Source organism: Xyrauchen texanus, chromosome 3 (assembly GCF_025860055.1).
Source record: "Xyrauchen texanus isolate HMW12.3.18 chromosome 3, RBS_HiC_50CHRs, whole genome shotgun sequence".
NCBI classification, from domain to species: Eukaryota; Metazoa; Chordata; class Actinopteri; order Cypriniformes; family Catostomidae; genus Xyrauchen; species Xyrauchen texanus.
Window position 1 is genome coordinate 40,003,016 of NC_068278.1, and position 25,309 is coordinate 40,028,324.

The 25,309-nt window shown below is 40.8% G+C and overlaps 1 protein-coding gene across 1 annotated transcript in view; it reads left to right on the forward strand.

Annotated features, from left to right (window-relative positions):
* LOC127625288 (voltage-dependent N-type calcium channel subunit alpha-1B-like) overlaps nt 1–25,309 on the forward strand; it is a 171,832-nt gene that overhangs the window by 100,290 nt on the left and 46,233 nt on the right. The window contains exons 15-19 of the mRNA XM_052100485.1: nt 10,927–10,999; nt 11,081–11,198; nt 11,286–11,353; nt 14,924–15,030; nt 16,668–16,730. Of these exons, the coding sequence (XP_051956445.1) occupies nt 10,927–10,999; nt 11,081–11,198; nt 11,286–11,353; nt 14,924–15,030; nt 16,668–16,730 (429 nt within the window). The remainder of the gene's footprint in view (nt 1–10,926; nt 11,000–11,080; nt 11,199–11,285; nt 11,354–14,923; nt 15,031–16,667; nt 16,731–25,309) is intronic.

Below are 25,309 nucleotides of genomic sequence, written 5' to 3' on the forward strand. Positions count from 1 at the left end.
CAAAAAATGATCAACCAACCATTATCACTGCGTAAGAGACACTCTGACTCAAACAGTCTTTTAAAATTATTTATTCTTGCAAGAAGGACCCGGTCATTACACAGGAGTTAATCTGAGCCGTGAGTGGGACCCAGAGGGGAGGGCTGACTTGTATTTTATACTCTTTTATCCCAAGGTTTCTCAACAAAAGCAGATCCTCCCCCTCTGCATCCCTCAGACACAGAGGCATTCCCTTGCAATGACTATTACTGTTCAATGAGTATCAAAATTTCTACAACAATTCCCCGCTTTTTATTATTCAGATTACACAATCACAATAATAAACAATAACACCGTGTCCTAACTACACGCGACGCGATAAAATTCCAGCGACAGCAAGTGTGTCTGTTCACACTAGACGCGATGCGACTGTGAGACGCCACACGTCAATCAAAAATCACAGCCATTCAGAACAGCGTGTGGGCGGAGTCTCTCTGTGAAAGCGCACTGCTGGCCCGCACTCGCATTGGAAATGGTGTGCACAGCTCGGCCTACTGTCATTGTCATTGCGACTCCCCACCCTGCCTGTATTTCAGTAGATTGTCTGGAATGACACCCCTGGATACAGGGACACAAATCGTCATGCCTATTCACTCTACTTTACATTGAAAATAAAGCGGATTTTTTTTTACACAGGTTGATGCGTCATTAGTAGCCTACTATAGCTAAATGCTACATTCATTCATTCATTCGCTGTAGATGAAAGTCTAAACTTAACTTACCATGTGTATTCAATGCTTCAGCTATACTTCTCCAGACGGAATCCTTTTTCCTGATGTCTTTGTGGAATTTGTGGGATTTATCGTAGAGAATTGAATGCCTTTGAACTTCGACAATCAGTTCCTCGTCGTCCATGTTTGATGATTAAATATTCATGACACGCAGAACTTCCATCCAATGAGATCTCTGTGTGGGCGGATCTGTCAGCCGCGACGTCGCAGAAATAGGAACCGTTTCTAAATTCGAAACTTCGCGTGTTGCCGTCGCGTCTGGTTAGGACAAAAACTCTGATTAACATGGAAAAGATACCTTTTATCGCGTGTCGCGGCGTCGCGTCGAGTGTAGTTAGGACACGGTGTAAGACAAATTTTAATCATACCATCACACTTACACTCTTCATCTCTGATTTTCGCATAAATGATCACTCTCTTAAACATTTGTGAAATAACATTTGGAAAATAAAAAGCTTAGGCTGTTTTTTTTTTGTGGGGATAGTCCCCTAAGTATTAGCAAGCAAGTACCGTAATTTTCGGACTATAAGCCGCAACTTTTTTCCCACGCTTTGAACCTCGCGGCTTATACAATGACGCGGCTAATATATGGATTTTTCCCGCTTTCAAATTTTATTAAAAAAAAAAAAAAAAAACATTCTGTGACGTGCTCAGTTTTTTGGCGGCGTGAAGCTTTCATTAGACCAATGAAATTGCCGAACGGGTTAAGGTCAAACAACTTTTTTTGTTTAGCCTACTGTTTAGATTAAATCAAGCGCGCTCAAACTTCCCATCATTCTGATTACGGTAGTAATTTTGTCACCCTCACCATGGCAAAGACATGGAGAAACGCATATGATGCTGCTTTCAAGTTGAAGGCGATTGATCTGGCTGTTGGAGAAGGAAATAGAGCTGCTGCACAGGAGCTTGGTCTTAATGAGTCTATGATAAGACGTTGGAAACAGCAGCCTGAGGAATTGACTCTAAACTAAAGCTGAGGCTATTCAACTCCGACACCGAAGGAGATGACTTCAGTGGTTTCAGTGCACAGGACGAGGAAGATAGTGACCAATGACTTTCTTGGTAGGCTACTGTTTACTGCAAATGTTTTATTACAAAACGTGTGTGGCAGCGGGGGCGTGGTCAAGCGCCCGTCCGGGAGAGAAAAGCTGTAAGGGCGCTTACACCTGCGCTAAATTATGTCTAACACCGGTGTCTAATTTCAAGTGCCCTGCTTCACGTGTCCTTCTTGGGAAAACTGTCACACGGGCACCAGTGTGACAGTTTTCAGCAGGGCACTTGACGTTCCAGGTAAGGCTTTTAATGGCCACAGCAGTGTTTACAATCAATTTTATAAAGTTTCTCAATTCTTCTATGCGCCAACACTAGACTGACATGTGTCACTCTCTCAGCTCTGTGGCTGCTGCCTTTTATGCCGCTCTCCCCATGCTTACTGAAATTAGACACCGGTGTTAAGACATAATTTAGCTCAGGTGTAAGCGCCGGCGCTTGACCACGCCCCGCTGCCACACCGTGTTTCGTTAAAGCCTGTGTAAAGTTCATTTGTTTCAATGTACCGGTAGGCACCTGCGGCTTATAGACAGGTGCGGCTTATTTATGTTCAAAATCATATTTTTTGTAAAAATCAGTGGGTGCGGCTTATATTCAGGTGCGCTCAATAGTCCGGAAATTACGGTAAAGACTTTATCTGAAGCCGGGCTAAATGAGTAAACACCGTTACTGCACGTCTGACATAAAATCAGACCCTCAGTCACCTCAGTATAAACAAGGGATAGTGTACAGATTAAGTAGGAAAAACACATCAATTTAACATTTTGGTTATGTCGGCATAAAAATACAAAGAATAAAAGTAGAATAAAATCTCTCATTTCAAACCCTCTCCTTGTACGCCATCTCGTAACACGGATGACAGCTGCTTATAACCCTCTTTACATATCAAAACATTCTCAGAAAGAAAAGACATGCCTCATTTTAACACATTTCACAGTAGCTCTTGCTACTTGTATCATCATATTTGTTTTCATCATCCTCTGGATATACTGTCATTTTTACCATTTGAACAGACACCCCTGCTTTAACCAGTCTCTGTACTGAGCTGGAAACACATGTTATGATGCATGGTAAACATAACAATATCAACAGTCTTACCACCGCAATTGGTAACACAGTTTGAATCAGCCAATACTCCCATCCTCCCCAGAGATTCATAAACCAAGTAACCCATGTACTTTCAATATGTTCTGGCTCCTGTACGGCTTTTCTCATGTGTTCAATTACATTTGTGATGTTGTCGCTGTAATCTGGAATATTGAAACAACAAGACATGCCCAACATTTTGCAAACTCCCCCTTTCTCTGCAGTTAACGTATCAAGAACCAACCTGTTTTGAATCTCTTAACTGTTTCATTTCATCATTTATCATTGTCAAAGCATTTTCTGTGCTATTAGCTATTGCTAATACTGTCCATGCTAGCCCATTTATCTTATTAATTGTTACCGTTGTACCCACCCATAAGAACAATGACCACCCCACATTTGCTGCATAGTGCTTTGGTAAAACCCCAGGCAAAATTTCAACATTTCTTTTTTCCCTTCCCACCCCAGGTGCCCTGTTTGGCAAATACACAGATGTACCCACATTCATAAAAGCTGGATAATAACACCCTGACTATTTCTTTGGCATCCGATGAAATGCCCTGTTGCCACACACCCACACTGCTGCAGGTGAAGTTTCATGTGGCTTGCTGAATGGGCATGTGAAGTTGACTTCTTTGTCGTTGATGACGGCTGTGCAGTTGTCCGCTGTTCTGTCCTTCACGTTGATTCTGACCCTGCAGTCAGACCATCCTGCTTTAAACCGTCTCGCGTTGTTCTTGAATTCTTTTCAGTTCGTACGTTTTCATGATGATTACTGCTTGTGACCACACGATGGGGTTCACTCTGCACACAGGCCATGTTATTCTCTGTGGTTGGCCTTGCTCTTCCACTGATAGTGGTACTTGGTGTTCAAACTTGATCTTGGCGTTTATTGACATTCACTCAGAACAATCTCTTCCTGTTGCTGATTCTCCTGCGATGTGCGCTGAACTTTCCTGCAATGGTTGGCATGAACCCACGTAGCTCTCTCTGCGACCTTCACTGGCCTGTGAGTCGTTAGTAGCACTTGGAATGGTGCCAGCCACCTTTTCGCCTTCCAGCTCTTTCTCATCAGGTCATGAATCACAACGAAATCGCCAGGTCTGATCTTATGCAACTTTTCACCTGAACACAATCATTGGACAACAGAGAAGATATTTCTCTGCAATAATTCAACATGTCATTCTCACACAGATCTGTTGATGGCAGCCCTTGTCTACCCCTTTCTATTGCCATGAATGGTGGTCTACCAAAGAGTATTTCAAATGGACTTAAATTTGTTTTGACTCTTTTTCTCATTCTGGTGTACATCAACACAACTGGGAGTGCTTTAACCCATGTGAGCCCAGTTTCCTCACAGCACTTAGCCAATTTTTCTTGATTGTTTGATTATCCCTCTCAATAACTGCAGTGTGTTCTCATGTCAATTCCCAAAAACTGACCCAGCTGCTTTATTGCTTCATTGACAAAGTGTGTCCCATTGTCCGAGCTGATTTTCCTTGGAATTCCCCATCTCGGAACAATCTCGGTTAAAAGAGCCTTCGCTACTGCTGCCGAGTCTTGTTTCGAGGTAGGGAAGGCCTCAACCCATTTGGACCACATGTCAACCATCACCAGGCAGTATTTCTGTTTCCCACAAGGGGTTAACTCAATGAAATCCATCATCAGATACTCAAGAGGCCCGCCTGATGGTGGTTGAGATACTATAGGTGTTTTTATCCTTCTTGCCACGTTATGTGTGTTACAAATGACACATCTTTTGCAAAAAATTTCAGCAAACCACAATTCTTTCATTTGCGCAACCATCCCCTCTTTTGATACATGGTCTAACCCATGTATCAACTTTCCATAATGAGGAAAGAAGTGTTTGGGTAAACAAAGCATGCCATCACAGCTCATCCACACATTCTCCTTAGAGCTACAGCCAGCTGCCTTCCATCGGTTTTCTCCTTGCCTGTGGAAAAAGTTTGCATGCTCTGTAAACAAGAACAAATGTTGAGGTTATTGTCAGATATCAAAGCACACTTAGTCTCTGTTGTCTCCATCGCTGCCGCGGCCTTCGCTGCCGCGTCTGCTCGTGCGTTTCCTGTTGAGACTGAACTGTTATCGTTAGTGTAGGCTGCGCATTTGCAAATCGCGACCTTGTGTGGTAAAAGAATGGCGTCCAAAAGCTCAGACACAAGAGATGCATTTCATATTGGACGACCATCTGACTTAAAAAAAATTCTGTGCTTCCATAAAGCACCAAAATCGTGTGTTACCCCAAAGGCATAATGCGACTCTGTGTAAATTGTCACACATTTGTCTGCCATAAGTTTACATGCTTCTGTTAAAGCAACCAGTTCAGCTGCCTGAGCTGAATAATTTGATGGCAGTTTGCCAGATGTCACGACCTCAAATTCTGTGGTTATCGTGTAACCAACCTTTATTCTTTCCTGTTTGTGGATCTTTGGAAGCCGACCCATCCACAAAGAGGATATTGTCACAATTGTCTAATGGCGTGTCTAATAGATCTGGGCGCGGTGTGCACACCTGTTGAAGCGCTGACAGACAACAGTGAAGTCCTTCGCCATCCTCCTCTGTCGGGAGAAGTGTGGTAGGATTCAAAGTTGTGCATCTTTTAACAGTTATGTTTGGCATGTTCAATAAAATTGTTTGGAACCTCAGCCATCGGGCTGTAGATAAATGTGAGGTTCTCTGCTCTTGCAAAATCATGGAGACTGCGTGTGGAACCATCAAAGTTAAATCAGAATACCCCACAAATTCTCTGGTTGCCAGTGCTGCCAGTTCAGCAGCTGCCACAGACCTCAAATAGTGTGGTAGCCCTGCTGCTACTGCATAAAGTTTGGTTGAAAAATATGCCACAGGTCGCAGTCTGTCTCCATGAGTCTGCAAAAGAGCAAAGTCATAAACCCATTTTTCTCATTAATCATCTGAACAAACGGTTTGTTTACATCTGGCAGGCCCAAAGTGGGAGCCAGAGCCATTTGCACCTTCATGTTTGCAAATGCCTCTTCGGCTTCGCTTGTCAAACAAACTTGTCACATGACCTCAGCCCTTTCCCTGTCATCAGGGCTTGCAAAGGCTGTTCAAGAATGGCATAATTAGGAATAAATGTACGACAATAAGCACACATTCCTAAAAATGACAATAATTGTTTTTTGTAATTGGATTTGGCACATCTTTTATGGCCTGTACACGTTTGTCACAGATGGGTTTACTGTTTGGTCTGATAACATTTCCCAAAAACTTTATTTCCTGTTTCACAAACTGCAATTTTGCTTCATCATATGCACAGATTTGTCTTCACAGGGAAGATTGGAGTGTGCACTGGAGAATCATGACATGTTATAATTATGCCCTCCTTCAACAAGGAGTCAAAAACTGGCATAATACCCTGCAATGCCTCCTCTTTTAGGGGGCATTGCGCTTGACACGGTCTGTAATCAGATTTTGGTTTGACTATAACCGGTTCACATCCTTTGATTAAACCCACATCATATTTGTGTTTAACCCATAACCTAGGAGGTACTTCTGTCAGAGCCGGGTGAATGTCTGTGACAGAAGTAGCCCCCCCTTCCATGTTTCTCCACCGCACTCTCCACAATAGCAGTTACAGTTCTCTGTACCTCGATCTCAAAATCACATTTTGACATAAATGCTCCTATACTTTTGCTGTGTTTCACTTCTGCACTTATTTAGCTCAATCTGTTGCTTTTATGCATTCTCTCACAAAGGGGCCCAAATCTGCTCACAGCTGCTCTTTGGCCTTGATCACTGATAAAGTTTCTCAGCTCTCCTGCTATCAAAATAGAACTGCATTTGTTGTTCTGTCAGGCAAGCTGAGAGCACACACACATTTTTTCCCCAGAAAATCTTATAAAATTTCACAGTCTCATTTTCTACCCTGTTAAACCCCCCCATATTGAGGTTCACGTTCAATCACGACATGTGACGTGCAATGCAATTGGTCAGGCGTCATATTTTCTGTGTTAAATTACATTGTTCGATCTTTTGCCAATTTCAAGATAATTCTTTCCCAATCATAATTTTTCACACACCATCCATAAGCCACCTTCGGTTCAAATTTAGAACAACATATTTGTGGTTCTTCCTCAATGCTAATTCCAAAGGAAGTAAGGGTCAAATTCAATTCACACATTAAATATCTGGCCATAAGAGGTACCGGACAAGCTGGTGAACACAGAAATGCATGTTTAAATGTTCTCCCCTTCTCCTTTGACTCATACTCTATGGGTCTGTGAATTTTTCAGAAATCAAATGGCCCTAGGCCAAAGTGCTCTTTATGCACTGAACCTGTCAATTCTGGGACACATGGCAAGTCACATAGTCGTATCGTGGTATGACTAGCCCCAGAATCTACCAAAAAGTTTATTAATGAAATGACATTATCTAACATTTGATATCTAGGCATTTGTAAAAACCCTGAACTTTTGTACATTCTCAAACATTCATCGGAAACATTATCACATAAAACTTCATCAGTCACACTGAAAGATTTGCAAGCATTGTCTTCATTGCAGATAGCAGTATGTAATCAGTGTATGTGTGCGTGGGTAAAAAAAATGTTCACTTCCCTGTTCTGTAGCAGCTGCCGGTCGCCCTGTCTCCGGCCCCCACCTTCGCTGCTCTCCTATCCTCCTCAGTCTGCCTTTTTCTTCTCCTGACAGTCTCACACAAGCCGCAATTCCACTTCCGCTGGTTTCTGTAGACTTTCTTCTTTCTGTCGGCCCACTTCTGCTGTTGTTTCGATGTACTGACATTAGACCGTAGTCGCCAGCTGAAGATCTCTCTCTCCCTTCGCCTTGACTTTGTCTTTCTTTGTCAGCAGCTGTTCCTCTGCGTGTACAGCATGCGCTAGGGTGGAGGTCAATCGCCCACTCCATTCAATGTAACTTGCTTTCACTGCTTGTGCGATCTCAGGTCTCAGGAAAAAAGTTCATTCAGGTCTCCTTCTCTGTCCGAGTCGGGAGAAGCTGCTTGTGGTGCTTGTCTTCTGGGCAGAGAGCAGTCGAGGTCAGGGTTCAGTTTCAGGGCTTTCAGCTCTGCCACGGGATAGTGATGATTGTATGCCGGCGGTGCCGGCACAATTGTCGTTGCATGTGGGAAAACACAAACATACTTTTCAAAAAAAAATAAAATAAAAAAAAATGTTCTGGTGGTGCTGACACACATTTTATTTTTACATTCCATATTTTCAACCCTACATGCTAATTCTTTCTGCATTTGCTTTTGTTCTCTTCTATCTGCTTCCTTAAGGCAACAGCCCACTGTCTGTTCACATTCTTTACACACATGTTGAACGCAGCCACAATAACTTTTTTGTGCCCCGCTGCCCTTTTCCACTGATTCTCCTATAGTTTTTCCCCTCATTTGACAGAAAACCGGTGTATCAAATTTGGCAAGCTTGCTTTGAGATTTCCCCATACTGGCTGTTTCTGTTTCCCTGTGGATTTATCATTCGACGCACGTCTTATAATCTGTCGGACGTCTCCAACAGATCTGATTTCTTAACCCAAGTATTGGGTTAAGAACCTTAACCTCAGTATTTCACCTAACCTAATTAACACTTTTTGCGAGGACTCAGTCTCTGTTAGAAAACCTCTTGACCTACTCAATTTGTTCGAGAACTCAGTCTCTGTTTAGAAAACTTCTTGACCTGTCGTAGGTCTCAGTTTCTGGTCGAGAACTTCTTGCACTGGCTCCACAGAACATAGGTCTCGGTTTCTGGTCGAGAACTTCCAAAAGAAAATAATTTATTTGTCCCTTACCAGAGATATTTGGGTTGCCACGGGTTCGTTTTCATTTGATTCCAGTGGAGTTTCTCCTGGCCCTGGTGCGGTCGGCCACTCTCTATTAAACTTACGAGGTAGAGCTGGAACTTCTCAGTCCAGGTGGCCAAACACCGTCCACACTCAGGTCCAGAAGGCACTTCCAAGGAATCCCACTTCTGACACCAAATTGTTGTGGCAAAAAATTATCAACCAACCATTATCACTCAACAGTCTTTTAAAATTATTTATTCTTGCAAGAAGGACCCGGTCATTACACAGGAGTTAATCTGTGCCGTGAGTGGGACCCAGAGGGGAGGGCTGACTTGTATTTTATACTCTTTTATCCCAAGGTTTCTCAACAAAAGCAGATCCTCCCCCTCTGCATCCCTCAGACACAGAGGCATTCCCTTGCAATGACTATTACTGTTCAATGAGTATCAAAATTTCTACAACACGACTTACAGTGCAATTATTACAGGGACAATCCCCCCCGGAACAACCTGGAGTTAAGTGTCTTGCTCAAGGACACAATGGTGGTGGCCATGTAGTTAGAACCTCTGACCTTCTGATTAATAGCCCTGTGCTTTAACCACTTCGCCACCACCACTTATTTAAGCCCTGTTGTTTGTTCATTCGTTGTCGGTCGTTGTATGTTATGGTTGTCTTTTACTGTGGTCCTGCCGTGCCCTCCGTGGTTGTTTCTAGTGTTTACATTTTTGTTATCCCCTCGTGGATGTTTTGTTTGTTCCCTGTGTTTTGATTTATTCTGTGTTTTCTTATTTATTTAATAAAGAGCTGCACTTAGATCCTCACTCCTCGTCTGCCCTCGTCTGAATCCTAACATTACGTTTAAGAAACCATGAAAACTTTAGGTATGAAACATTATGTTAGTAGTTAGAATATGAAATGAGTTGCAATGATTACTGAATACTGAAAGCTTATTTTAATACAGATACAAAGCTGTACTTTAGATATATAGTATACTCTAGCAACATTTTAGTTGTTTTTCATAATAATCAAACTTCTATTGGTAGAATGTGAAAATTGAAAATATAGGGCTTGGGCAGTGAAAGGAGGCATTTTTTTTCTACAGAATAACAGAAACAAGATCATGTTTCTTCTACTGTTTTAAGGATTTCTGTTCACCTCTCTATATTCTCTAGCAATGAGGCCCATGCTGAACTCTGAGAGTGTGAAGGAGAATGGAGCAATGCAAAAGCATATTTATTATGTTTTTTATTATTAGTTGCAGAGATCCAGAAAGATGAGCCATGACTATTCAAACTCCAAATGTTAAAACTTCAGAAGTATACAGACATATAGAAAGCCTTTAATATGCCTTTAGATGCTCTATCTAATTTACCACTCATACATTCTATCTATCACCCCATCACTTTCTTTTCTATCTTTACATCACTCCACTCTTTTATTCTTTCTTTCACTCCATCACTTTAACACCCTAGCAACTGCATACAACCTAGCAACCATTTAGTGTACCCTAGCAACCAAAAACCTTTGACTCCCATTCAAAATGGCTTAGGTGGATATCTCCTGATCAGAATGTCATAGAGTCTTCAGGTTTGGCTCATTACACTCAGTCCAGCAAGCAGCCTTTTTAGTATCACCCTGGTTACTGCCTAGCAACCAAATGAGCTCGCCCTAGCGACCAAGTAGCAAAACACATATCTCTGCACCAGAACATGGTAGACACTTCCGGGTTGGCTCATTTGACTCAGGCTAGCAAGGAGCCTTTTGAGTATCACTATCAGTATACATTTTTATCTATCTATCTATCCATCCATCCATCCATCCATTTTTATTTTTGGGGGATTTCTCTGAAAACAAGACAAGATATTTAATGTATCTTGCTTCTCATGTAAATGTGTCTTGTTTTAAGAATGTTTAGATATTTTTATTTTAAAACAAGACAAAAATTCATTAGTATTGCTTTTGCAGTGTGGAACACATGTAGAGTGTGAACTCATATCACTTAATCTCATCATCTTATTATTATCTTAAACATACAGTGCATGGACATCTCAGTTAGGTTCTGAAGTATGCAGGCTACTATTTAATCTCATTGTTACTCTGTTTGCAGTTTTTACTAGTAAACAGATTTTGGAAATGGCAGAGCTGGCTCTGTGATTTCTAGCACGGAACTTTGCAGCCTAAACATACGACTCATCCGAAAAAAAACGACTTACAGCTTACCATTTCTCTCCTAGGTTCAATTTTGAAGATGAGACCCCGACTACCAACTTTGACACTTTCCCAGCTGCCATTTTGACAGTATTTCAGGTAATGACTGCCTGGAAATATGTGTGTGAACACTCTCATTTGATATTTGTAGTATCTGCATAATGTGTTTTATCTTGTCAGATTCTGACAGGAGAGGACTGGAATGCTGTGATGTATCATGGAATTGAGTCCCAGGGAGGAGTGCACAGAGGAATGTTCTGCTCTGTGTACTTTATTGTGCTCACACTGTTTGGAAACTGTATCCTTTTCAGGCAACTGACTAACAATTTTAACAATTTTATAGATGACTGCTTTTATCAGGATTCCTTAAAACACATTTGATCAGACACTCTCCTCAATGTCTTTTTGGCCATCGCTGTTGATAATCTTGCCAATGCACAAGAACTCACCAAGGTTGGTCTGCCTAAATATTGGAAAATCCTGTACATGACATATATTCACATGCTCTGGAACATTTAACCATTGGTAAGAACATTAACAATATGCCAAACAGGATGTAAGAGTTAGTTTACATTGCATAAAGGTTTCAACTCTGCTGATCTGCCGGCAGGTCCAAAAGGGGGCACTATGTCGCAAAAAAGTTTACGCTAAAAATGTTCAAATCTCTGAATACTTTGATGTTCTAACACCACAGCTCGAAAGATTTTTAAAAGAATGATGAAAAGTGAAATTTGATTTCTGTAAGATATAAAATACAAACGTCTCGTTTTATGTGCTTATAACTGTTGATGTAAGCCTCAAATAGCTAAAAACAAATCAGCTTCTTCCTTTTGGCAGTTTTCAAAACAATTTGTCTGTGAGCTTGTGTGTGTGAATAATCCAATATTATATTTTAGATGTCCAGAAATATGCTGTAAGGGGGAGGCCACCCAAAGGCACAAGGACGGTATCCAATGGCGTGGCTGAAGGTCTCCTGTGTGTTCTGTCTTATCGTGTACATTACGTTCAAGTTATTTCGTTTCGATTAAATAACTATATTATTCGTTTTATGATCCCTGTTTATTTTATCTGACTCCAATTATAAAAGTTCCCAAGGATATATTAATGTAATGACTCCAATCTAAATTATTATTCAATTTGGTTTAACATTTTATCATCATATTTAACTATGTTATATTGTACTCGTTCATTCTGATTCCTGTGCCGCTTAGAGAGTCTCACGCCTGCAGTGTACGCAGATCTCACGGTCACAAATTAGCCAGCCTTGGTCATCAGACAGAGGTAATTGACTAAATACTAATTAGATGGCTGCTCATACTTAACCTTTTATCTAAAATATTTTGTATAGTCCCCTTAGATAGTAAGCACTTAATTAGAGTAACATTATTTCTCCCCAGATGTCATGACCACTAAAATTTACAGAGAGAGACGAACTATACCGAAGTTAAAAATAGCTTTATATAATCAAGCCTTAGTTTCCTATATGCATACTTAGCTAGAAAAATATTACAATAACCAGAGGTTTAGACTACACCCTATTTAGGCTTGGTTGATCAACTTCATGTTGTCCTACAGTAAATGGAAATTCCATATCGATCCTGTACACGGTTGCAGATTTGCAGAAACATGGACTTAACGTAATCTACTAAAGACAATATTTTCAGAGTAAATCTGAATAAACTGAAATGTAACTATTTATTATCCAGGTAAAACAATATATTTATAAATTCCAATTAGACAATAATAAGTCAAATTTAAACATTTATCAAAACATAAGAAATCAGAATTGCATACCTGGTAGCGAAAACGACACTCAGCAAATATGCGGGAGATCTGACTACGGATTCCCTGAGCTCCTTTGCCATCTCTCCTTAAGTATCCAGACAGAAAATATTGTGTACCAAATGGGACTATCCTTTGAACAATGAGAATAACCTTATTAATGTACAGGATATCATTTATATTGTAGGTCAAGGAGGGGACAGGCCTCCAGAATTATGCAGTATTTGGCAAAGTCCTTATAACTTTGTCACCATTAGTTTTACAGACATGGGAAAGAGACCATTATACCAGTTTCAGAGAGACCTCTTAAATTATATCAAACACATTCAGTTGCATTCTTTGTTTTCATGGTATTTGTTATATTTTTACATATAAATCTAGTGTCTTTGTATTGGTCCTGATCTGTTGAAGGGGAGAAGGGGAGAAGAGGGGGCAGCAAGGTGATATGCAATTTATCACACTGTGGTGATATTTAGGTGAAGATTTTAGCTTTGTAAAACAATGCAAAGGCGATTTGCAATTTATCACACGTGGTGATATTCAGGTGTAGATTTCAGCTTTTGTAAGAGAGTTCAGATGTTGTCTGAAGTCAAAAGTTCTTTGTTATTCCATGAATTGATGTGTGTTGGCTATCAGACATCTTTGCATCGACCTTACAATGTGGTCCAGCAGGTAAAGCATGCTAAACAAATCATTACAAATACAGTATAAGTTTTCAACTATTGCTGATAAAATTGTATACATCACCGCAAAGGGGAGGATCTCTGATCTCTAATGACAACTGATTGAGTTTCTAGTCCACTCAGAGGCCAAGATATTTGCTGAAACAATGGGGATGGTGCGTGGACTGAAAATTAAACTGAATATCTATGGATGAGCAAGTCTGTGAGGGCTAAAATGCATTAGAGTACCACCTACATTTCAATTCGGCATTTTGTGAGGTAATGTGATAGAGGAAAAAAATATCTCTTGTACTTGCTGCTATATAGTGGAATAGAATAAGACTATTTGGAGGAAGATGGAGTGAACATAACTAGATTACATGCTTACAAAGATAGGACAACAACAAAAGTTGTTTTAAATCTATTTATCATATGATTTTAAACACACAATATTTCTTATAAATAATTGGAGTCTTTTTTTATTATTTGACAATCATGCCATGGTGAGCTTTTAAATTTGAGTTTGAAAAATTGCAGGCAGCAGTCGAAAAATGGCTCAAAGTTGAAGAAGTTAAACAACTTTTAGAACTGTTGATATTATAATACAATTTTCTGTAATTTTATCAAACAGAATGGGATGTTTAGAGTGAGACTAATACCACAAAACATTGCAGAATTAATACAATTAATTGCTAAAACTGTTGCTTTTTCCATAAAAAATGACATCACTTCCTAACTTGCTTTTATTATTTAAAGTATACATCAAGAGAATAGCAGAACAGAATGTAATATTGATAAATTAAAACATAAATTGTTTATTACTAATTTAAATAATATTCCCAGGAAAACGTGTTCTGCTTGAAACATTTTGATTAGAGAAAGGATAAAGAAAAACAATTAATAAATCATTAATAATACAAACCATAAATACTTTATGAAAAAAGTAAATATAAATAGATATAATATTTAATTTAATGATTAGAGTAAGGATAAAATGAAGTATATGAAGAAATTGCCAATTTTTTTTTATAGCACATGGGTACAAAAATTGCAACATGCTGAAACCAAAGTAGTGAAACTATTTCAAATAAACCCCTATGTTCACTTAATTGTGATACTGCAATAAAATAAAACTAATATTATTCTAAACTTTAGAAATTACATCCAGTATACATTATGGGAATATGAAAATTTACTGAATAGTTGAAATAACCACTAGCCATCTGTACCTGCATCGGCACCACATGAATCTCCCTCCACATATGTTAAGGATGCTGAGTTAAAGAGGGAGCGATCCTATCTTCACGCACTGACAGCTTTTATTGGTTTCATAAGACTGTCTGTAAGGGCTCTTTTGATCTGACTGATGTTTGCCCTGGTCAATAAATCAAAGTAATGAAACTTTCAACCTGTCATGGGATTTACAGCCTTACTTGAAAATGGTACCAATACTATGAGGCCATAAGGCCCCTGAGACATCACCATTTTGATTTGTTGAAGGTAGCAATGCATGCAATTGGATGCAAATGTATACTCCTCTCTCACTCTTCTGTCTTTCTCTGTTTTACTCCTCTCTTAGGATGCGGAGGAACAGGAAGAGGCCATCAGTAAGAAACTGGCTCTACAGAAAGCCAAGGAGGTAAAGGAGGTCAGCCCCATGTCGGCCGCTAACATTTCCATCACAGCGTAAGTCAGGGGGCATTAAACCTGGAGTCAGGCTATTGCCCTTCCCTTTGACTAACACCTGTTCATAACTCAACCCTGTTCTCTCTGTCATGTGCTTTTTATGTTTCTCCCATTCAAGAAAGACATTTCTGTTTGTCTAAAATATGTGTTTGCGTCTTTCTCGTGGTTGGTTGTTTTATACATTTTCTGTTGTCACATTTATTTGGTCATCAGTATGTCTCTATAAGTGTTCTCTGTATGTTTGGTCCTGCACCCACTTCCACCAGTTGGTTGTTTTCACTCTGAAATTACATGTATGCTTGATTTACTCTTTAAAATAGCTGAGGATCTTCACTCTTACTGAATGTAGCTGACAAATAAATCTGTGTTTGATTAGAATGGATCAGATTTATGTTGAGCTATCAGTTAGTAGTAGGCAGCACAAGTGGTAATTTAGATAATATATTCATCAGAAATTAATCATATGCCATAATCTGATAATTTGTTCCCACCTTGATTGTTTACAATTGAACTTTAAATGGTTGTTTAGTTGTTTTGTTTTTTTAAGTGTAGAGATATTGAAAGTAGGTTACGACCACTGATGTAAAAAAACCTTTTAAAATGTGGTCTGGGGGAACCCAATTTTAAAGGAATAGTTCACCCAACAATGAAAAATCTCTCATAATTTACTCATTCTCATGCCATCCCAGATTTGTATGAATCAACACGAACGAATATTCTTAGAAAAATATCTATGCTCTTTAGGTCCATACAATGCAAGTGAATGGTGGCCAGATCTTTGAAGGTCCGAAAAATGCATTATAAACAAAGGCAGAATAAACTTCATCCGTAACACTCCAGTGGTTAAATCCATATCTTCAAAAGCGAAACAGATCAATATTGAGAAACAGATCAATATTTAAGACCAAAATATGTATGAGATATTTAAAACAAATCTTTGTTTGTGTTCTGTAGAAGAAATAAAGACTTACACATCTGGGATGGCATGAGTCAATTATGAGAGAATTTTCATTTTTGAGTGAACTATCCCTTTAAAGTTTAAGAATTTTTAATGGAAAAACCCACATTTAATCAAACACTTTTTAAAATATTTAGTGGAATTTTCATCCTCAATCCCAATGGTGGTTGCGGATTTTATATTTTTTCAAGATCCCTTGATTTTATGTTCCTATTGAAATTCAAAAAGATTTTTTGATATTTTTAAGAGTTAAAAAGATTAACATTTTAATGTTTTTTAAAACCGTTTTTATTGTGTTTTTTTTTTTTTTTTAATTAGGAAAGACATTTTCCTACTGTTATTAGTGAGTTCCAGTTCTTGAACATTTTTTTTTAAATTCTACTCGTTATATTATAATACAGAGAAATTAAATAATATATTAATTTAAAACTATTTTATTAATAACTTTCCTGTACAATATAATTAACCTGGAGGTTTAATGTCTTTCCCAATGCTGTAATGCCTTTTTTGTTTTGTATTCTTTTATTTTTAAAAGTCACACTATTCTTGATATGTACGTTCTATTAAGTTGAGCGGAGTCAGAGACAGTGTAATTTATGGCTGTAGTCCCTGCCACTGACTCTGCCCCCACCAAACTGTTTCTTTACCCTCTCATGGTTTTTGTTTTTGGCATATGCAGTTTTTTAAGGCCAAAACCTGGTGCTCTTTCATGCAGCTCCTCCAACTCCAGCTCTCATTCACCGTGAGTTAATTTACTCTCTGTTAAAATTTCTTCTCCTCCTCTGTCCCAGCACACTGCACTTTCATCACATCAGGCAGCCAAACTAGTCTCGCCGGCCAAAGTTCATATGTAGTTCATGGTTTAACACAACTCAGTCTGTTTCACTTGGGTCATAGAGAATAATAAGAAAGATGTTGAAAAATATGCTGAAAGAAAGGTAACACTTTATAATGACTTTTGTTTTTATATAAATTTCATTAATTATGATTAATGATAAAGTGGTGTTAAGTCCACTTGTGAAAAGGTTACTTTTTGCATTTTTTGATTGAATATCTTTTTGTTCATTACAAATTATGAAAATCTGAAAATAGGTATATATAAAATGAACAGAAATCAGCATAACAAATTGAGTAAACAGTTTAATTAAAAATGAGTTAATGGTCACAATTTTGCTTACATTTGATCAATGATGTAGAAATCTTAATTATTGCAGAATCTTAAATATTTCTTCTTAATTTTATGACATTTAAAATGATTAAAACCCTAAACATTTTTGTGTGATTAAATACATTATTGTTATTATATACAGAATATCATTTTATACTACAATATGTATTGTTTTGTATGAGATTATTTCCAGGTTTAAATTATATTTTAAATCCTAGATTTTCAAAGTCGACTTTTGAACCCCACTGAAATTATTAGTTCAAATATAACCACTTCGTTATGTCTATATTCATGCTTGAATGTTACATTAAATAATGTTTATTATAAAGTGTCACCTAAAGAAACAAAAATAAGTCTATACTATTAGTGATGTGTCAGAAAGATATTATTGTTAAACTGTTTCAGTTTACTGCAACCATGTTAGCAGTACTTTATTAGAACTTTAATTAATGAATGTGTTTCATGTTCATCTTTTAACTCTCATTATCTTTGGTGCATTTCATTAGCTAGTGGGTCAGAGAGTCTCTGGATTCGGTAGTTTAGCTTTGAGGCGGGATCATTGGATGCTGTTGGCAGTGAGCTGTGTTCTCAGAAGCATCCGTCTGTTTCCCACTGAGCATCACTGCTAGAGCTTCTTTTACTGTTAGTGCCTAATGAGTCAGCAATCCTGTCAGACAGGCCCACTGTGAGTGCGGACACACAGACACACACACACACACACACACACACACACACACACACACACACACACACACACACACACACACACACACACACACACACATACATACTAAAAGCAAGCAGAAATGAGGCTCTAGGCTCTTAATAAATCCAGTAATATAATTAGGATTCCAGAATTTGTTGTCACATTCAAAATTGTTGAGTGCAACTATGGACCTTAGTCAGAGTAGATGCCAAATTTAATTAGACAATTAAAGTTGCTATATGTAATATTTGTAAAATGACCATAATATGTCAACAATGCTACAGCCAGTATATTCTTTGAAGTTTACTTTCCAGGCCGGAATTACTGATAGTGTTTTGGCCTGTGTGATCCCGCCCTCTGCTCATTCACCAGTAGTATTTTGACACCGCCGGGTTGCCAGATTTGAACAAGTTTGCAGGCAAACAGCACTGTGTGCTGCAGCCAGGAAGCCAGCAAGCGAGCTGGATCAGAGATAACAGATTCCACCTGACCTAAAAAGCCTCACCATCCATCTAAAAACCACTATGACCAGAGGCATAGTAAAACAAGGATAAATATTGGAGATGCCTTTGGAAGATGGATACAGCTTAAAGCCCAGAAATCCTTTAAAACGGATGCTGAGTTGGATAATTTGCGTGTCAACATTCTGGCAACCCGCATGAGTCTGGGGCAGGGCAGACAACTCTCCAAAATTGTACATTTGGACTGCAGTACCCATTTCAAATGCTTGTTGTCAATCTTACATATAGCACATTTAAATGAATTAACGATAGAATGAAAACGAGTTTGAGGGATAGATATACAAAATCTTGAAGGAATAGTTTACCCAAACATTTTAATTTTGCCATTATTGTGTCCCAAACCTGTATGGCTTTCTTTTATGGAACACTAAAGGAGAAATGTAGCAGAATGTCTCTTTTCTATATAATGATAGTGGACGGGAACAGGAGATTTTAAGCTCCAAAAAGATACCCCAAAATATAATGAAAGTATTACATAGTTTGTGTAATATTCTACATCTTCTGAAGGCATACAATAACTTCATAGGAGAAACAGACTGAAGTTTAAGTCATTACTCATTGAATATCTTGACTTGAAAATCGTGCTTGACAGCCATGGTCACCATTCATTTTCATTGTATGTACAAGTCCTAGATTACGTAAATCTTCACTCATGTTTCTGAAATTTTTAGTCCACTGGAATTTTTTTTTTTTTTTTTTGGAAGATTTATTTTCAATAATTTGTTGACTGAACAATCAACAAAGGTAAACAACAGTACAATCCATTGTACAGCTATCCCTCACAGCCTTGTTTTCATTGGTGTCAATGTAAACATAGTGTTTACTCTGATTAAGGTCTGTTTTTTGAGAGGCTAAATTTAAGAACAAGGTTAACTGGGATTTCTGTTCAAATTAGTGAATTTGTTTATTTTGCATAGTTATGATAAAATGACTCCATTTGTGCATTACTGTACATTTTAAGGCTGTAGAGATTTGCAGTGCAACCACTGGATGAGTCTGCTTTCATTTTAGTTGTCTCCACTGTTCGTTATAGTACGTTTCTGTGTTTTTTTTCTTTCATTCGTATTCTTTCCATACTTCGTTGTGCCTTACTAATTTTCTTGTCAAATATTTGTGTTCTGACCGGTTTTCTGTGGCAATATGGGGATTTTTCATTTGTCTGTGTGTGTCTGTGTATTTCACTGTGTGCTATATGTGTTTTAGGATTTATGTCTGCTCCCCTGCACATCACTACCTGAGGTAATAGTTCCGCATAGGCTATGACTAATGTTTCAGTGTATGAATGGACATATTTTCATCATCTTTAAGACAAAAGACAAATTCTCATCCATGATGCACCTCATAGTGTTTGACAGTGACTATTGTAAATGGGACATTCCAGAATCTTGACCCTTATTCTTTTCTTACATTCATTATATATATTCCCATTGTGTTAGCCTGCGATTTCATTTGAATTTTCTGCTCACCAGAAAAAGTAATTCATCCATAACATTTCACTCTTTTCACTTTAAAGCTGTTGTAAACAGTGTTTTATTTGTTTGTTTGTTGTTTAATACAACACATAATATACCCATTCTACCTGACAGATATTACTGAAATAGGTGTCCTGAGAAAAAACACTTGTGGTAATTCAGTGCTGGTGGAAGTTAGCAATATGGATAACGTCTCGGGTTACATGTGTAAACCTTGTTCCCTGAAAAAGGTGGAACGAGATGTTGCGCTGCTAAGCTCTACGGGGAACAATCTTGCATTGTGAGCAGCTGTGAATTTGTGTGAAACACGTCAATGAACATTGACCTGAATTTATAGCCTCGGCTGGTGAAGATCATTAGATGCACCTGTGGCCAGGCTATAAAATAGAGGCGTCACCAGCGTGTCGACAGATACCTTTTTCTGAAGAGCAGTCCTGGGACGTCCCAGTGCGGCAAAGCAGCGCAACATCTCGTTCCGCCTTTTTCAGGGAACAAGGGTTACACATGTAACCCGAGACGTTCCCTTTACAAAAGGCTTCACTACGATGTTGTGCTGCTAAGCGCTACGGGGAACGCAGTACCCATGCCGCCGCACTTGGGGCTGTCCGGACCCCTATGGTTGTGCAGTGTACTCACAAAAACGTGAGAGGTCTCAGACATGAGCTTGAGATGTCGACTCAAGGGCATAAGAGCCCGGAGTAGCATAAACATCTAAACCATTCAATTTTGATGAATGTGTGCGGAGAGGACCAGCCTGCCGCATCACAAACTTGTTCAGGCATGAGCTGAGATGTCGACTCAAGGGCATAGGAGCCCGGAGTAGCATGAACATCCAAACTATAAAATCTGATGAATGTGTGCGGAGAGGACCAGCCTGCCGCATCACAAACTTGTTCAGGCATGAGCCTGTCATAAAAACTGAAGAATGTGCGCGGAGAGGACCAGCCTGCCGCGTCACAAACTTGTTCAGGCATGAGTTTGGGATGTCGACTCAAGGACGTAAGTATCCGGAGTAGCAGAAACATCTAACCCATGAAGATTGATGAACGTGTGCGGAAAGGACCAGCCTGCCGCATCACGAATGTGTTAAGGCAGGAGCCTGCCATAAAAAACTGAAGAATGTGCGCGGAGAGGACCAGCCTGCCGCGTCACAAACCCGTTCAGGCATGAGCTTGAACGGGTTTGTGACGCGTTCAGGCATGAGCTTGGGATGTTGACTCAAGGACGTAAGAGCCCGGAGTAGCATGAACATCCAAACTATAAAATCTGATGAATGTGTGCGGAGAGGACCAGCCTGCCGCATCACAAACCTGCTGCAGAGGGACCCCTCTAGCCAAGGCTTTAGAGGCGGCGACCCCTCTTGTGGAGTGAGCCCTGACACCTACTGGCGAAGCTTGACCACGCGCCTCATAGGCCAGGGCAATAGCATCCCTCACCCAATGTGACATAGTCTGCTTGGTAGGGGCTGCCCCCCTGTTGCGGCCCCCAAAACAGACAAACAATTGCCCAGACTTACGCCACTGGCTAGTGCGGTGGACATAAGTGTGAAGGGCACGGACTGGGCAGAGTCCGTGAAGACTTTCCTGCTCCGGCGTTAAAAACGGCGGGGAGCAGAAGGCTTCCAGAGTGACAGGGTGTAGTGTCGAAAAAGGCACCTTAGGAAGGTAGTCAGGATGAGGATGCAGGATAGCTTTGGCCATACCTGGGGCAAACTCTAAACAGGCCGGCAAAACAGACAGAGCCTGTAGATCCCCGATTCTCTTAAGAGAGGTAAGGAACCGGGGTCTGAGCCACATAGAAAGGGAACGAAGCGCTCGGCGCGTAACCCTTATTTGCCTTAGGGGACTGGCCCTTGGATGAAATCCCCTGGCTTTTAGCCACAGCTGAAACGATCTCATATGGAGAAGGCCCAAAGGAATCACCGTGGACGCAGACGCCATGAGACCTAGTATTCGTTGATACTGATGAACAGTGCAACTTTGACCTAGCCTGAGATTGCTCAGGGAGTTCTGGATGGAGCTGACACGAGCGGGAGACAACTGTGCCCGGATCGTGAACGAGTTCCATATAATCCCTAGATAGGTAATTTCCTGGGTTGGAGCAAGAACGCTCTTCTGGACATTGAGTCTCAGACCCAGAGAACCTAGATGAGCCAAGACAATATCCCTGTGCTGAACTGCCAGTTCTTGAGATTGTGCTAGTATCAGCCAGTCGTCTAAATAATTCAGAATGCGGATGCCCTGGAGTCGCAAAGGAGCCAGTGCTGCATCCATGCATTTCGTGAATGTGCGGGGTGATAGGGCTAGGCCGAATGGAAGAACCCGATACTGGAAGGCTTCGTCCCCGAAAGCGAACCTCAGGAACTTCCTGTGCTGTGGCAGAATACCAATATGGAAATATGCGTCCATGAGATCGATCGTGACCAGCCAATCGAGATGTTGGATCTAAGACACGACCGACTTGACAGTTAGCATCTTGAACTTGAACACCCTGACTGAGTGGTTCAAGCCTCGAAGATCTAGAATCGGACGCAACCCCCCACCCTTCTTGGGAACCAGGAAGTATCTGCTGTAATAGCCTGACTCTTTCTCTGGAAGGGGAACATGTTCTATGGCCCCTTTTGCCAAGAGATTTTGCAGTTCTTTCCACAGTAGACATGCCTGCTCCGGTCTTACGGTAGTGGGAACCACGCCGTTGAAACGCGGAGGGCGGCGAGCGAATTGAATTCTGTAGCCTCTTTCTACTGTCTTTAGAACCCACATAGAAATACCTGGCAGAAGTTTCCACGCTGCCAGGTTCTCTGAGATGGGTACTAATTTCAACACTTCCTGTTGAGGGGGTGTTGAGTGTTCCGTGTCCTGGAATAAGGCAGGAAGCAACGGTACACCCAACTCTTTGTTGGAAGCCTCTATCACCCGAAACACCAAAGGCGGCGGGAGTGAAGAGGTTTTGTGAGGGTATCGGGAGGGCTGAAGTGGATGTTACACGCGCCCCATCCCGAAGGGAACTACCCTCACAAAGTTGGGTACAAGAACGTCAGGGCTTCTTTCTTTTAGAGATCACAGCCCTGAGGTCCTCCTTGGGCGGCTGCTGAGGGCGACGAGCCTGTCCCCAGTCCCTACGAGGGGGAGCACGACTCGCCACGCTCTGTTTTTGAGCCTCTCTCCTAGCAGAGGCGGGGTGAGACTGGGTGGCCGACGGCCCCGCCCCCTGAGTGCGGCGAGGAAGAAACTGCCCAAAGGCTTCCTCATGGCTTTTCAGCCTCCTGGAATCTGGAGATAACCAGTATTCATGGCGTCTCCGAAGAGACCAGAAGGCGAAACCGGGCATCAATTAAGAAAACTCTGTCCCTATCACGGATGCCTGACAGGTTAAGCCATAAATGCCTCTCCGTACTGACTAAAGCGGACATAGACCGGCCAATGGCACGGGCTGACTGCTTGGTCGCTGGAGAGACAAATCTGTAGCTCGACGAAGCTCTGAAAAGGCCTCTTCAGTCGAGAGTTTCACCCGCACTCAGATCTTTTAGCAGGTCAGCCTGGTACGCCTGTAACACAGCCATGGTGTGCAGCGCAGCACCAGCCTGACCTGCCGCTTGATAAGCCCTCCCCACTAGCATGGAGGTAGTCCTGCATGGCTTAGAGGGGAGAGCAGGTTTTTTCAAGGACGATGCCGAACCCGGCGAGAGATAACCCGCAAGTGTCTCTTCGACCGGCGGCATCCTCGAATACCCTCAGCCTCAGCACCCACGATAGTCGAATATAACGACGTCGAGGGCACGTGAATGTGCGAGGTATAAGGGTTCCTCCACGAACGAGCAAGCTCATCGTGGAGGTCATCAAAGAAGGGAAGGGACTGATGAGGTGTTCCCTTCCCTTGGCCATCAGACAGAAATCTATCCTCTAATTTGGAGCGTTTGGGGGTTTCTTGGTCACGTGGCCAGTCTAATTGAAGTCTGGCCACAGCACGAGTCACCACATCGAGTAACTCCTCAGAGGATTTTGCATCATGTTTTGAGTGCTCTGATGTGGGTAACTCGAAATCTATAGACCCAAGGGAATCGAGGTCCCCCTCCTGAACTGAAGAGGCGCCGGAGCGCACTTCAAGAACACGAGAAGGACCAGCCGGATCTGGGGAGAGAGCGAGCGAAAGGGACGCACCCATCTCTCGCTCCTCAGCCAGATCCATACGAGAGCCCCTCGAATGAAGTGCGGGTGCTGGCTCTCGGAAGTAAGTGAGGCGAGCGCGAAGCATCCCGACCGAAAAGTCACCAATCCCGCCCCAATGCGAGAGCTGCGTGCTCTTCCCCCAAACAAACAAAGCAAAACTCATGCGTGTCCTTGTCCGTCATGAGACGTTGACAAGGAAACACGCATTGTTTGCTCTGTTTCTCCGTCATTCTCTCTTTTTTCTTTTTTTTTTAATATATAAATATATATACTCTTTCAGAGCAGAGAGAGAAAGAAAGTAAGTTCTGCGCACTGCCTAACAATTTCTAACTCCTAACAAAGAGGGAAGAAAGTTTTCTAGCAGGTTGTGAGACACACAGCATAGTATGCTCAGAATGAAAAATATCTGTCGACACGCTGGTGACGCCTCTATTTTATAGCCTGGCCACAGGTGCATCTAATGATCTTCTCCAGCCGAGGCTATAAATTCAGGTCAGTGTTCATTGACGTGTTTCACACAAATTCACAGCTGCTCACAATGCAAGATTGTTCCCCGTAGCGCTTAGCAGCGCAACATCGTAGTGAAGCCTTTTGTAAAGGGAACACGGTTTACAGCACCTTGTTACTTGTATGTAATGTGGTACCAACATGTTGAGAACAACCCAGTCCTAATTTTGTAATAAAAGTGTGTTAATTTTCATGAGATTATAATGGCAACAGAGCATTTTGCCAAGTGTAAAAGAATAGTTCACCCAAAAATGAAAATTCTCTCATAATTTTCTCACCTTCATGCCATCATAGATGTGTTTGACTTTCTGTCTTCTGCAAAACACAAATGAAGATTTTTAGAAGAATATCTACTGGGTAATGTTATCCTATGGAGAATAGGAAGAATAGGGCCATACAATGCAAGTGAATGGTGGCCAGAACTTTGAAGGTTCAAAAAGCATATGAAGGCATCATAAAAGTAATCCATATGACTCCAGTGGTCAAATCCATGTCTTCTGAAGCAATATGATAGGTGTGGAGTCTTATGGATTATTTTATGCTACCTTTATATGCTTTTTGACCATTAAAAGTTTTTGTCACCATTCACTTTCATTGTTTGGACCAACAAAGCTGAGATATTCTTCTAAAAATCTTCATTTGGGTTCAGCAAAAAAATAAAGTCATATATATCTGGGATGGGATGAGGGTGAGTAAATGATGAGAGAATTTCATTTTCAGGTGAAATATTCCTATGTTTCATAGTAAAAACTAAAATTCTTATGAGCAAGTCAGTCCA